Here is a 12,622-nt window from a genome sequence, read left to right on the forward strand (position 1 = left end):
GGACGCGACAGCTCGACCTGCGCCCCCGCCGCTCCCAGCGGCCCCCAGCCACCTCGGTGGCTCAAGTCTCGAGAGGAAAGCTGCCTCCCAGCCCCTCTCGCCGTGCTCAGCCCCAGGACTGCGGTGGCACCCTGCAGCTGTGGAGCCCAGCCAGGCCCTGAGCCGCCCCCATCTCGGACTCCAGCTGCGTCCGAGGCCCCTCTGGGCCTGGAGGACTTTTGGGTGAGAAGAGGACCCTAGAGTATGAGCCCCCAGAGCCCCCAGGGGCCTGGGTCAGGCCCGCGCGCCGCCGGCCTCCCGCGCACAGCACAAGGCCTCGACCAGGATGAGTAGGCTGCGAGCATCAAGGTGACAGAAAACGTATCTGATCCAACACTCTGCAAAGAGCATATATATCCCAGGTCATCCAGCATTTGTGCTGAGCGAGGCTACGTGCTGGCAGCGGCCACAGGAGCTGGCCCGGCCCTCCGGACTCGGGGGAACTGGCCCGGGCTTGAGACGGCGCCGCGGGGCCGAGGCCGCCACCACTGGTCTCCGCAGGTGTGGAGGGTTCCCGAGGAAACAGAACCCGCCAAAGCAGCTTCTCAAGCTGGGGTTGGTGGTGGCCAGCGAGCCCGGGAAAAGGACCGTGTCGCGCCCTCTCTGCTGCCCAAGCACGAGCCCACCCCGCTGCTCCAAACACCCGGGAGAGCACACGGGAGGGGTCGCAGCACGGGGAACGGGGCCACAGCTGCGGGGCTGGTCTCAGGCCAGGACCCTCGCCAACACCCCACCCACCTTCCTCGCCCTCCGACGTCCCCCGCTCGCTGGAGAGCCCAGCAAAGAGCTGACCCGGCCCGGCACAGGGACCTTGGACCCTTGGCAGCCTGCGACCCTACTCGGCCTGTGGCGCAGGCCGCTCACGTCCAAAGGGCACTTGCTCCACGACACCCTGCCTCGAGCCCGGGCGCCGGGCCACTCCTTCCTCCCGAGCCCTCCCACACAGGTCGCAGAGTTGGGAGAGGGAGGCGGGGAGTGCTCCGCCCGAGGCTGGGCCACCGACTCTGCGGTCAAGAGCAGGAGACGAGCGGGCCACCGCGTGTTCACGCTCCTCTCTGCGAGCGCACCTGGGGTCGCGGCCTTTGCTGGGAGCGACGTCTGCGGGGGAGTGTGGAGGTGGAGCTGGGTTCAGTAGATGGCCTCTTTGGGGATGCCGAGGGTGGCTCTCCCGTGCCGGCTTCACGACCCCGCCCCCACTGCCGCGAAGGCTGCGGCCGGGAAGGGCCGAAAACGCCCTCACCCCCACCCTGCGGTGGCTCTCCCCTCCACCACCGTCCCTTGCCCAGGGTCGGGGTTTGGGCCGGCCGAGACGACCAGGGGAGGAAAGGAGGCTGCGGGGACGGGAGGGGCGCGGGGCTGCAGCGCGGCGGCTCCGGGCTCACTAATCACATCAGCGCGTTCTCGCCGGCTCCAAGCAGGCAGTTGCCTAGCAATGCCCACGAATTCAATTCCTCAATCAATAGGCGCGAGGTCTGCATTTCGGGGAGCGCTGGCGAGGCTGGGTGGGTCTGGGGGGGGCGGGTCCCACGACAGCGCCGGGGGGCAGGCCCGGAAGGCCGGGGACCGAGGCTTCAAGGCGCCCAGGCCTCGGGGATCAGCGGCGTCCTCCGGCCTGGGGGTGGGGCGCGCGAGGGAGCCCCATCAGAGGAAAGGGGAATCCGGAGGTCACAGCGCATCCTCCCGGGGTCCCCGACTTCTGCCCACAATCCAAAGGAAGGGCCACTAAGCAGTGTCACAGCCCGCTGCCTCCCAAGCCCCCTTGTGTCTCCACTACGTGGGGTTCCCCCGGGTGGGTTAGAGCCTCTGCGGGAATCGTTGGGGGTGAGAGTGGGCTGGGCCACTAGAGAGCGGGGACGGGACCTCTCCAGCCGGGGTGCCCCCATCTCTCTGCTTATGGGAAAAAAGAGAAAACCGACACACGTCTCTATTTACAAAGTATATATTTAAACACGTAAAAAGCGGTATTGGATACAGACACTGACGACCGCAGAAGACAGGTACCGAAGCTTCACTCTTGAGCTGAGGCGGAGATCGATTCGAGATTTGTACACTTCTTAGGATTAAATCAACCCAACACACGCACATCCTGCGTGGTTGCAGACTCCCAGCCACGTGGCCCTCGGCCCCTGCCCACCCACCCCCCAGGTCAGCGTCGCAAGAGCGAGAGACGGAGACACACACGCTCGGCTGGGGACAGACGGCAGGACACAGGGGCGGTGGGGGCCGTCGGAGGCAAGGGGCACAGTCCCGGGGAGGGAGGGAGGTGGGGGGTAAAGGAAGGACTAGAGGGGACAGTGGCAGCCAGGGAAAGACACGTGTCCCCGAGTTACCGTCCACTCGGTAGCAGACTTGTCCTTTCAAAGAAGTTTCATCTGAAAATAGCGTCGACATTTCAATAGATACACTCGGTCAACGGCGCTTCTTTATACAAAGTCTAAAATACCAGTTTTACAAACGTGAGCAGATAAAAATCCCCATTCCAAGGGCTTCTCTTTATAGGCGCAACTCGATATCCAAAAAGAAACAAAACCACGTAGGACATCACTTTCCTCTTTTTTCTCTTTAAAGGCAAGAAAGTCTGGAGGGGAGGGAGAGGCTGAGAAGCTGGACGTGGGAGGCCGGGAGTGCGGAGCAGGATGAGGCTGGGGTCCCCTCCCGGACCAATTTCTGGCATATGATGAACACATGGTGCACAGTTGCTGAATGACAAATGAATCAATCAGTCAACTGTTTGTTTTTCCTTTATGCTCCCTAATAAATGCTTTATATGCATTAATTCATTTAATTTTTTTAACTAAAGTAGATACAGTTTCCCCCAATTTAGTGTTAAAGAAATCTTGGCCCTTTATTTCTAGAACCTAAACATCCCAGCAGCTAAGAAATAATGAATCTGGGATTTGAATCTTTTCCTACCATCTTATGCTAAAAAAAAAAAAAAGTAAGGTAAATTTTCCAAGGAAAAATGTGGCACAGAATCATTCTGACAAAGCAGTTGTGTTCTCTTTCAACTTCCAAATGACATTGCTGCGATATTGCCAACCAGAACTCAGAGTAAAGCCACTGAAAATACTTTTTAAAGGAAATTGATCTGTTTCATCAAAAAAGTACTTTCTCAGTGGGAAGTCTTAAAAATGTCTATGTTTCTATAGCTTTATAGACTTATTCAAAAAAAAAAAAAGTTTGGTGGCTTTTTATATATTCCAAGAACTCCAGGGACATGAAGGTTATACAGACTTATTTCATACCTAGTGGAAAATTCTTATAAGTTTCTCTCTCTTCTGACAGTTTCTTGTTACACTGATTAAATCCCTGTGGGTAATTTTCTTCTAGTTTATTCTGTTGGTTCATGTTTATTTTTCCAGAAAGAGCTTAGTGAAATCCTGAAAACAGAAAAGGAATTAAAAATACAGTGTTATTACCTTTTTTTTTAGCTTTTATTTTTTAGAGAGGCATGTTCTCAGTCAAAAATACAGATAAGCAAACACAGAAAAAAATTTAAATAATTTCCTATAATTCCACCACTGTTAGTATTTTAGTATATAGCGCATTCCTGGATGGAAACCCCGCCTCGCCCCTCCTCCTCCTCCTCGCCCGGCCGGAGCCGCGGGGCTGCGAGTCCTGCTCCAGCCCCGACCCCGCTCGCGGCCGCCGCGCCTCCCTCCGTGGGTCCCGCGGGCTGGGCGCGTCTGGCCCTGCGTCCGTCCGAGGCCCGGGGCCCGCCCTCCGGAGGGAGGGGGCTCGTCCAGCTCGTCCCGGGCGGCGGGGGCCGCCGTGTCCTCTTCGGGCGAAGCTGGACGACGCGCAAAGGAAAAGTCCACCCCGGACACTTTTCTTGTGAAAACAACTGTCTCCGACTCTGGGCACTGACACGCAATCCTCCCAATTTATCCTGGCATTTCGGGAATGTAAACAGATTCGCTGGATTTTCTTTTCTTTCTGCGGAGTAAGGAAAGGAATCGAGGGAACGGGGAGATTTTCTCCACGACACACACCCCTCTAGTAAAGTGCATTTCCTGGTGTGGTCCTGGGGGGGGAACCTCCTACTCCCCACCTGTGACTTTTTACCCTCAACATCACACACGAAAAAGTGATTCAAGTTAATACTTTTCCCCGCTAATAGACTTCTTAATCTTAAAAAAAATAATAATTTTAAAAAAAATGTAGAAGAAAAAGACTGACCCCACCCCCCTTTTTTCTGATTGGGGAGCCAACCTTTTGTTGGCCTGGCTGGCCAATGGGAAGAGAGAAAAAATCCAGGCCCTGCCTTGGTGCCAGGAATCTGGCACTGGGCTGTGGGAGGAAGGGTAAGGGGGGCAGGCTGACTCCCTCTAGACACCAGCAGAAACCCCCCAGTGCCCAGGACCCCAACTTTCCTGGTGCCCTGGGGGGCCCTCCTGCCCCAGCTCAGGCTGTCTGCCCCCACTAAACCACGCTGAATCTCTCTCCTCTCGTTTAAATAAAACAACTTCAAGAGTTGAAATATATATATTTAGATATTTTTCTTAAATAACATATTTACATCTAATAGAAAATATAACTCTAGAGATAATCTTTCCAACCAAACTGAGGGAGAGGAAACAGGAATGAAAAGGGCCTCACAGGTGTAAAGTTAGGGACAGGACCAGCCAAAAGGCCACATCCCACCCAGAAAATAAAAGCACTATGCCAAGTCTGCGCTCACTCCCTCGCCTGCTCTCATCCTGGGCTCACCCCCTCCCCAGCAATTCATCTTTTCTCTTTAAAAAAGCCTTGGTCCGTGTTACTTTCCTTAATGGTGACGGTCAAAAAGTTTGAGGTCACATCGGTAACCACCACCTTTTCCAGGTTAGTCAGGGAGGGGCTCCAGGACTCCTCCTCCGGGTCCCCCAGGATTCTGGCCACTGGGATCCTGGCGATGAGGGACGGCCTTCCGCCCTGAGCCCCCATGTCCCGATACAGGCCCCCCACAGAGCTGGGGGTGCCTGAGCCATGCCGGACCCGGTGGCCACCAGGGTCCAGGGCACCCTGGCCTTTGCCCTCCAGGAAGGTGGCTCTGTGCTTTATGACCCTGGCAGGGAAGGTGTCCACAGCCAGTCTGCCCGTGGCCTCGGCTGAGCTAGGGCTGGTCACACCACACTGCACCAGGTCCGAGTCCTGTCTTCGGGCCAGCTGGATCACGCTGTGGCCAGCGGGGAACTTTCCTGCCCCAGAAGGGGCCTCTTCGAGTTTCCTGCCCTTGAGGTAATCTCCGAGGCCGTCGCTGGGTTCTCCCAAGGGCCTCTGTGAGGGGTCCAGGAGCTCTTTCCGGGGCTTGGGGCCTCGCTTCTTGGAGCTGTCCCCCGGTGAGCTGGGCTTGTCATCCACACGGCTGGTGCCCCGCTCTCGCTCCCTCTCTCTCTCCCTTTCTCGCTCCCTCTCCCTCTCTCGTTCCCGCTCCCGGTCTCGAGGGGGCTCCGCTCGGCAGGTGCTGCTGGTGCTGCTGCTGCTGCCTGGTGGGGACAGACCCATGTTCCGAAGTCCCTCTCGGGCCCGAGAAGTGGAGGCCAGGTCCTGGGGCGAGCGGCCGGGATAGGGGATCCTAATGCCTCGGGCTGAGTCACTTCGGAACTCATAAGTTTTGGCCTTTGCTTTGGCCTGTGCCTGCAGGAGAGAAGATGCTGTCAAGAGAGGAGCAAGGCCATGGCACCCCTGCCCCCCGTCCTCCTCCAGCCTTGGCCTCCCAGCTTCACAAGCTGATGCCTGGGGATTTCTATATTGGTGAAGCGGGGGTGCAGGGTGGGGGGTGGATTGAGATGTGGCGGTCTCGGGAAAGGAGTACAGGATTTGCCTGGAAGCAGCCATGAGCAGCAAGCACACTTTCTGTACTCCATTATATGTCCATTTGGGGTTGCGGGGGGGGGGGGGGCGGTGAAGGAACTCTAGTGTGACTAAGCCCCTCCCCCCAAACACCCTTTGGAGCTGCCACCTACTGAGACATCCTCTTGGGGGACTCCCTCCTACATTACAGTAGGCAATGTGTGTGGACACCCCACTGGCCCACAGCCTTTAGGGTCTCCTTCCCACAAAGTGACTGAATATCTTTGTCTCAGTACCACTGGACACTGCCATCCTACCTTGAGAAGGAAGGTTTTGGGTTTGGGTCCTCGCTTTTTGGGGCCGTACAGCTCCATCTCTCGCTCCCTGGAGAAGAGGGAGAAAGAAAGGGGTGTGTAAGTAAAGAAACCAAGTGGGACTCCAACCAGGCTGGACGGAATCCACCCTACATGTTCCCAAGCGAGGGGCTGATGCCTGAAAGGGTCTGTACCTTTCCTCAAAGGCTGCGAGCAGGCGAGCATCCAGGATGTTTTCTTCAGGCTCCCATGTGCTGTACCTAAAGGGAATCAGGAAAAAGTGGGAATCAGTCCCGGGAGCAGAGAGAGAGTGGAGTGTGTGTGTAACTTTTCTCGTTGCATTGTGTTGTATTTCAATGGAATGGGGAAAAGAGGAAGAAAGAAACCTCCCGAATAACAGTCTGGGGATAAGAATTGGATATAGCCTACTTACTTCTGCGACCAGCCCTTCCATTTCACGAGGTATTCCATGCGTCCCTGCGGATGCAAAGGGGAAAATGTATATGTGTGTGTGTGTGTGTGCGCGCATGGGGAGAATTGCATGACGAGGACACAAGAAATACACGCGAAAATGCATGCACCAAATGAATGCTCCAAACCCCACCGCAAAAGGCACGCGCCCGCTGCATCGTCCCTGCACGAAACGCTGCACAGAGTGCATGCACCCGCATTCATCCCCCACCCCGCCCCCCACCCATGCAATCTGTGCATCGCTGCAAGTCTAAGGAAAGCGCTTGGGCTCTGAGCCGCCGCCGCCGCCACGGCCGCAGCCGCTGCTGGGACCTGGGGGAAGGGAAGCTGGGCTGCAGCAGGGGGAGGGAACCCGGGCCGGGAGGGGAGGGCCCGGCCGCGCCGGGGCCCGAGGCCCAGGGGCACCTACTTTCCGTATGCGCCGCTTCAGGAGGGCTTCGGCCGCGAACACCCGCTCCCCCACCGCTGAAAGCTCCATGTTGACTCGCCGCTTCCCCCCTTGGCCGCTTCCAGGAGCAGAAAAGCAGCAGCCAGCGCACGACAGACCATAATACTCTGCCGCTGACGTCAGTTCTCCTCCCCCTCCCCGCGCGCTCTCTCCCTCCCCGGACCCCGCCCGCGCGCCTCCGCTCGGCTCCCTCCTCCCCCGGAAGCTCCAAGTCACAACGCCCCCTCCTCAGAACCCCGGATTTAATTCAAACGTCGACGATCAAGTCGACTGGAGGCGGTTTCCCTTGGCCAGGGATGGGGTGGGGGAAAGGGAGGGAACAAAAAGAGAGAGAGACAGAGAAAAAGTGAGCCGAGGAGTCTGACTCCAAGCGGCAGGGAGCCCGGAGCGGAAAACTGGCCTCCTGTCCCAAGTGAGGTGCGCGGCGGGCGCGGCGCGACGCTGGACCCTGGGGGCGGGCGCGACGCTGGGCCCACGCCCCCCCCCCTCCGTCCTTCCTTCGCCCCTGGAAACGCGGGCTCCAGTTTTCGTCTTTGCTCCCCAAGTTTCCCAGGTGGGCGCCGGGTGAACTGTCCCATCTCTGTCCGTCTGTCTTAACGAACAGCGCGTGGAGCAAGATCCGATCGCCCGGCGACCCGAGCGGGCCGCCCGCGAGAGGCCGCCGACGGCCGCGTCCTTAATCATAAAACGTCATTCCCGGTAACAAATAGTTTCGTCGGCCGGTGCCAGCGATACAGCTGTTTCTGTTTAAGCTTAAATACTTTCCAACAGTTTGGGCAGTAAAAATAAAGTCGGCCTCAGCCGCCTGTAAGTGTCCGGTTTCCCCGCCCAGAGAAAAGCCCACCCTTCGCCCTGGGTCCGGGTCTCTCTGCACGCCCCGCCCGCCCCCTCTTGGAATCTGCTGCCCGCCGCGGGCGACGGCTGCTGGGCCGCCCGGAGCAAGCCCCGCGCCGGCCGCCGGAGCTCCCCGGAGCAAACCAGGGGACCAGACACGCCTCACCTACCGCCTCCCCCCACCCCTCGTCAGCTCTCCGGTGCCCGCGAACAGGGGTGGCTTCCCTTCCGATGGGGTTTCTGGAGCCCTGTCCCTGGAGTTGTGCTAGCCGTGGGCGCCTCGACAGACCCCGGGGTTTGCATGACACAAGCAGAGGTCGAGGATTTCAGTTTCGCGCTGAAAAAACTAGCTATGTCCTCCTCCCCCGTGTTCCTTTCCTCTTTTCTTCTTCTTTCCTTCCTGTCTCCCTCTCTCTTTTTTTTTTTTTTCCCCCTTCTTTGCCTAATTACCTCCGAGGCTTGAAGTGAGGAAATAAACCCCTGTGCGGGCATTGCCCCTTCCTCTGGAGGGGTATTTAGTAAGTATTTTCTCTTCCCTGCCCCATTTTCGGCCCGTTTTTATGCCTGCTGGTGATCTTTTCGGAAACGCTTGCTCTGAACAAAATTACTGCTTGCGAGCTGTCTGAGTTTGCAGACGTCGGGGATTCCTGCAAAGCCCATGGCAAAGGAATGAAGAGACACAGAATAAATGCGAGGGCAGACCGAGCCTGGCTCTTGTGTGCAGCAGACGTCCTCAGTCCCACGGAGGAAGGCGACCCCGGCGGGGGAGGTGTCGCACCCCTGCCGGGTGCACCACGCCGCCAGCTGCCCGCAAGAGAGCAGGGTTGCAGAGGATGTGAAAGCAGGTCACTGGACGAACTCATTCCTCGACCGTTTGGAGAGGAAGTGACAAGTGGCGATCTGAGAAATGGGATCGTAGTCCCTCACGACCCGGAGCTGGGATCTCACCTTGTGGACATGAAGGGGCGCTAGCACGCGGGCGCTGGTGCAGTTATTCCGGCCCAGTCTGGACGGGTCCTTTCGGACTGTCCGCTGGTGCCGCTGTCTTAGGAGCCAACGGGCTGGGATCCCCGCTTCCCACTTTTATTATTGAGCTTCCCTTCCCCGACGGACTCAATTCCTTCCACCTCCTTTCCTCCACGCAACCGCTTTCCTCATCAAAGTAAGATAATTGCTTTTCCCACGTGCACTTCCCAGGAGTAAACAAAACACAGTTTCAAAGGAGAAGAACCCGCTGGTCTTCATCCCGCCACCCGGCGGTCCGCGGCTGCGCTGCCAGGTTTGCGTGCGCCGCCTCTGCAATAAATAAGGTAACTGCTTCCTATTGCTTCAGCCCCATATGGCTGCAATTTGAGTGTCTTTGGAGACAGTGCGTGTGTTGGGGCGGGGGGTGGGGGCGAGGGGGAGTGAAAGTGGAAATCAAATGCTCTCGGATCGCATTTTTATAAAGGAAATTGTTGGCGGTTCTCTTAACAGCCCCCGCCTCCCGAGATGAGCTGCCCTGTTTCTTTGTTTACGGAAATGCGGGCACCCGCCGGCCTGGGGACCCCCGGGGACACCTGCTCCCCGAACCCCTGGGTCTCCTGACCTATTCCGCACTCCTTCTGGTGACTGCCCGCGACTGCCCTTCACGACAAAAGGCCTCCAACCTGCTCCTGGGAGGCCGCCCGAACCCTCGGCCCCAGCCTATAAAAGGTGCAGGGACCGGACTCGGAGGCCGGACTGTACCCTGCATGCCCTGGCCTCATGCAAGCCGAGGCCGCCCCGGGTCTGGGGACCCCCTGAGGCTCCCCGTGCCCGCTGCCCACGGATTCAGTCTCCCCAGAGGGAGACTGGAGGCTGGCGCGGTCGGAGGAGCTGGAGCAGGGCGGGTCCGGGCGGCGTGCTGGGCTCCCGGGTCGCCGGCCAGACCAGCAAGCCCCAGCGCGTCCTCCAGCTCGAGGCTGAGGCCGGGCCTCGGCTCGTTCTCTAGGAGCGTTTCAAGTCCGCGGCTTGGAGGGCGTCGTACCTGCCCGGTCTTGGCCGCGGACGCGGGCGGGCTTGGAACCCGTTTGCCGCGGGCGGCTCCGAGGCGTGGCCGTGCGGGCTGTGGCCGCGTCTGCGGCGGCGGTGGCTCGTGGCTTACCTCTGACGGTCCTCCAGCTCTGCCTCCCCAAGTCTGGGCCAAGGCAGGGTCCCTGCTGCGCGCTAGTGCCGTCTGCTGCGGAACGCCCGGCGGTGACCCGACACCCTGCAAAGAGATCTGAAGGCCTGGCCTGGGCAGGCTGGCCTGTGACTGGAAGTGAGGCTGCCCCGGTTTCTGGCCCTGGCTCCAGCCTCTGGTTGTTCCCCCGAGCAAGAAGCTCCCACCTTGCTCGTCTCACTCTCTCCTCCCTGGTAGACGAGGGCAGATCCTCCTTGTTGGAGAAGCCCTAGAACAGGCTGCAAAGGAGAAGAAAGGGCTAGCACTTTACAGTAATCTCCCACAAGCCTGCACACGCTCTGGAAGCCACATAACTTTTGATTTCTGCCCCATTAAGCCACTGGAACCAAAATCAAGCCCCCTTCCTTCCCCTCCATGGGAGGAAACTATCCCCTCTGAGTTAAGTGATACCTATGGAGCAGTTGCTATCTGTCTAGAGCCTGCATTATTCCACTTAAGATTCACAACAACCAGGTAAGATGAGTTCTATTATCCCTATTTTATAGATGAGGAAACTGAGGCACAGTGAGCCCAAGTAATTTGCCCAAGGGCACACAACAAGGGTTTTGCCTGAGAAGTTCTGAGCTGAGGCTTTGGACCCTCCTGACATTCCAGTTACTGCAGGGCTTGAGAAAGAATTCAAGGTAAGAAAGGGCTGGTGGAACCTCCTGGAACTAGCCACAGCAGTGCCCCTAGTAGACAGACTTCTTAGAGCCCTCAGCAAAAAAAGATAAAACTTGAACAAGAGAGATGGGAGGGGTTTTTAGGAGCCCAGTGGACCCAGCTGGAGGTTGGATGCTGGTGAAAGTCTTTGCTTTTTCTTTATGGTAGAGACAGTGGCTAAAAATGTGGGCTCTGGGGCCAGCTGCCTGCGTTCATATCCAGCTGCTAGCTGTGTGCCCTTGTGCAAGTTGCTAAACCTCTCTGTGCTTCAACTCCATAACTATATTTAAAAAAAAAAAAAAAAAAAAGGAATGTTAGCATGCTTACCCAACAGGATCCATGGGAGGGTTCAGTGCTTACATGATATCTATCACACTGTCAGGCACAGCAAATGCTCAAAAAATGTTAATTATCGTTACTGTTGTTGCTGTTATTTGTGTTGTGGGACCAGGACAGACTAATGGGATACGGTGGTTCTGGGTTCGGTGACTTTCCCCTGGGAACCTAGTGTCAGCCTAGGCTGTCCTTACTTCTCAATGAAGGGTACATACAGAGAGGGGGTTCAGCGCATACTGACCCTCCCCGGCAAGCCAACTGCGTGCTCCTCAAGCGCAGTTTAGACTCGCCTCTTGGGCATTTGCCCCCTGACGGGTTGGGCCGGGTGAGGTCGCCCAGAAAACGCGCGGGTGCCCGTCGGAGCGCGGAAGCCGGGCACGCTGCGTGTGCGGTGCTGCAGGAGCGGTGCTGCAGGGGCAAGCATAAGCCGGAGCATGCGCGCCGCGGGGCGGACTCCCCCCTCCCACGCGCGCGACCCTTCCCTGGAAGGCCACCTGGTGCTGCTTGCAAAAACCGGCTCCCGGGATCCCGCAGGCGCCCTCGGGAAGCAAGGGCAGGCGGGCGGGAGGACCGAGCGGCAGCGCCTCGGCCCCTGTCCCGCAGCCTGGTAGGGATCCGGTGGGTCTGGGCGCTGTGTCCCAGCCGTCCGGGAAGGAGGGGCTCAGACGGGACGAACCGGGCCAGGGGCGGGGCTTCGAGAGGCGAGGAGGCAGGAGGGCGGCGGGGTGTGACAGCAAGTGGGTGGCCTAGGGGTCAGGGCCTTGGCGCCTCGTCCGAGATGAGGGCGTTTTCAGAAGCCTCCACCCTCGTCCCTCCGCCTGGGGATGCCAAGGACGCTCAGACTGCTGTTGCGTCGACGCTGGGTACGACGGCTCAACCCCTTGGCGTCTGTAGTTCAAGGTGCCCCAGGTGGAGAGTTTGACCCCGACTGTCTGCACCGAGAGCGGTTATGCGGCATGGCCCGTGCTCACCCCTTGCCCCCGCGACCCTGCCCATCGGGGAGGAAAGAAGCACCCACCCTCCCACGAGAAAACACGGGGCGAAGTGGGGCGAGGCGAGGCGAGGGGTGGTGGCCCAGAGGCGCGTTCTGCGAGGTTGCCCGGCTCCCTGGGCTCCCTTGAATCCGACTGTGCGGGTCGCCACAGAGGCTCTCCCCGGTCCAAGGGAAGCCCCCGGACGCCTCGGACTGCGTCTGTCGCTTCACGTTGTTTCTCACTTCCTACCCCGCCCCCAAGCGGAAGGAATTGAAGTGACTTTTGGCTGTGACGCCGGGGACCTCGAGTTGGCTCCAAACTAGAGGGTCCTCAGCCAGTGCCATTCTCTCCCGTTCGCACTAAGAGCCAAAGTCCAGTCTCCCTTTTCGGAGGTCAGAAAGTGCGAGTTCAAGAGCCCGCCGGGTCACTCGAGGACACACGCGTTAGCGGGCGAGGCGGGGGCCTCCCGCACAACCTCGGCGGGCAGAGGCGTCGCCGGCCCGCTCGCCCTCCGCGGGGGTGGGCAAGGCGGGGGCGGCCAACCCCGGGGTAGACGCTTGGGAGTGGACGGAGAAAAAGCGACAGG

At 58.8% G+C, this 12,622-nt stretch overlaps 1 protein-coding gene across 1 annotated transcript; it reads right to left on the reverse strand.

Moving 5' to 3' along the window:
• Positions 1–4,509: 4,509 nt before the first annotated feature.
• Positions 4,510–7,189, reverse strand: CBX8 (chromobox homolog 8). Its single transcript, XM_008591765.1, has 5 exons — positions 7,009–7,189; positions 6,562–6,605; positions 6,323–6,388; positions 6,132–6,198; positions 4,510–5,658 (listed from the first exon to the last, which is right to left on the reverse strand). The coding sequence occupies exons 1-5, from the start codon at positions 7,075–7,077 to the stop codon at positions 4,765–4,767; spliced, it is 1,140 nt and encodes a 379-aa protein (XP_008589987.1). The 5' UTR covers positions 7,078–7,189; the 3' UTR covers positions 4,510–4,764.
• Positions 7,190–12,622: the final 5,433 nt, after the last annotated feature.

Source organism: Galeopterus variegatus, unplaced genomic scaffold (genome assembly GCF_000696425.1).
Source record: "Galeopterus variegatus unplaced genomic scaffold, G_variegatus-3.0.2 Scaffold7270, whole genome shotgun sequence".
In the NCBI taxonomy this organism is placed as follows: Eukaryota; Metazoa; Chordata; class Mammalia; order Dermoptera; family Cynocephalidae; genus Galeopterus; species Galeopterus variegatus.

What these genes read in the sequence shown, in the direction of transcription:
- CBX8 (XM_008591765.1), bottom strand. Translation starts at nt 7,077, where the DNA reads ATGGAGCTTTCAGCGGTGGGGGAGCGGGTGTTCGCGGCCGAAGCCCTC. An exon ending in CTCGCAGCCTTTGAGGAAAG is followed by an intron (nt 6,199 to 6,322) that starts GTACAGACCCTT and finishes CCTCTTCTCCAG; the next exon opens with GGAGCGAGAGATGGAGCTGT. An exon ending in CCAAAACCTTCCTTCTCAAG is followed by an intron (nt 5,659 to 6,131) that starts GTAGGATGGCAG and finishes TCTCTCCTGCAG; the next exon opens with GCACAGGCCAAAGCAAAGGC.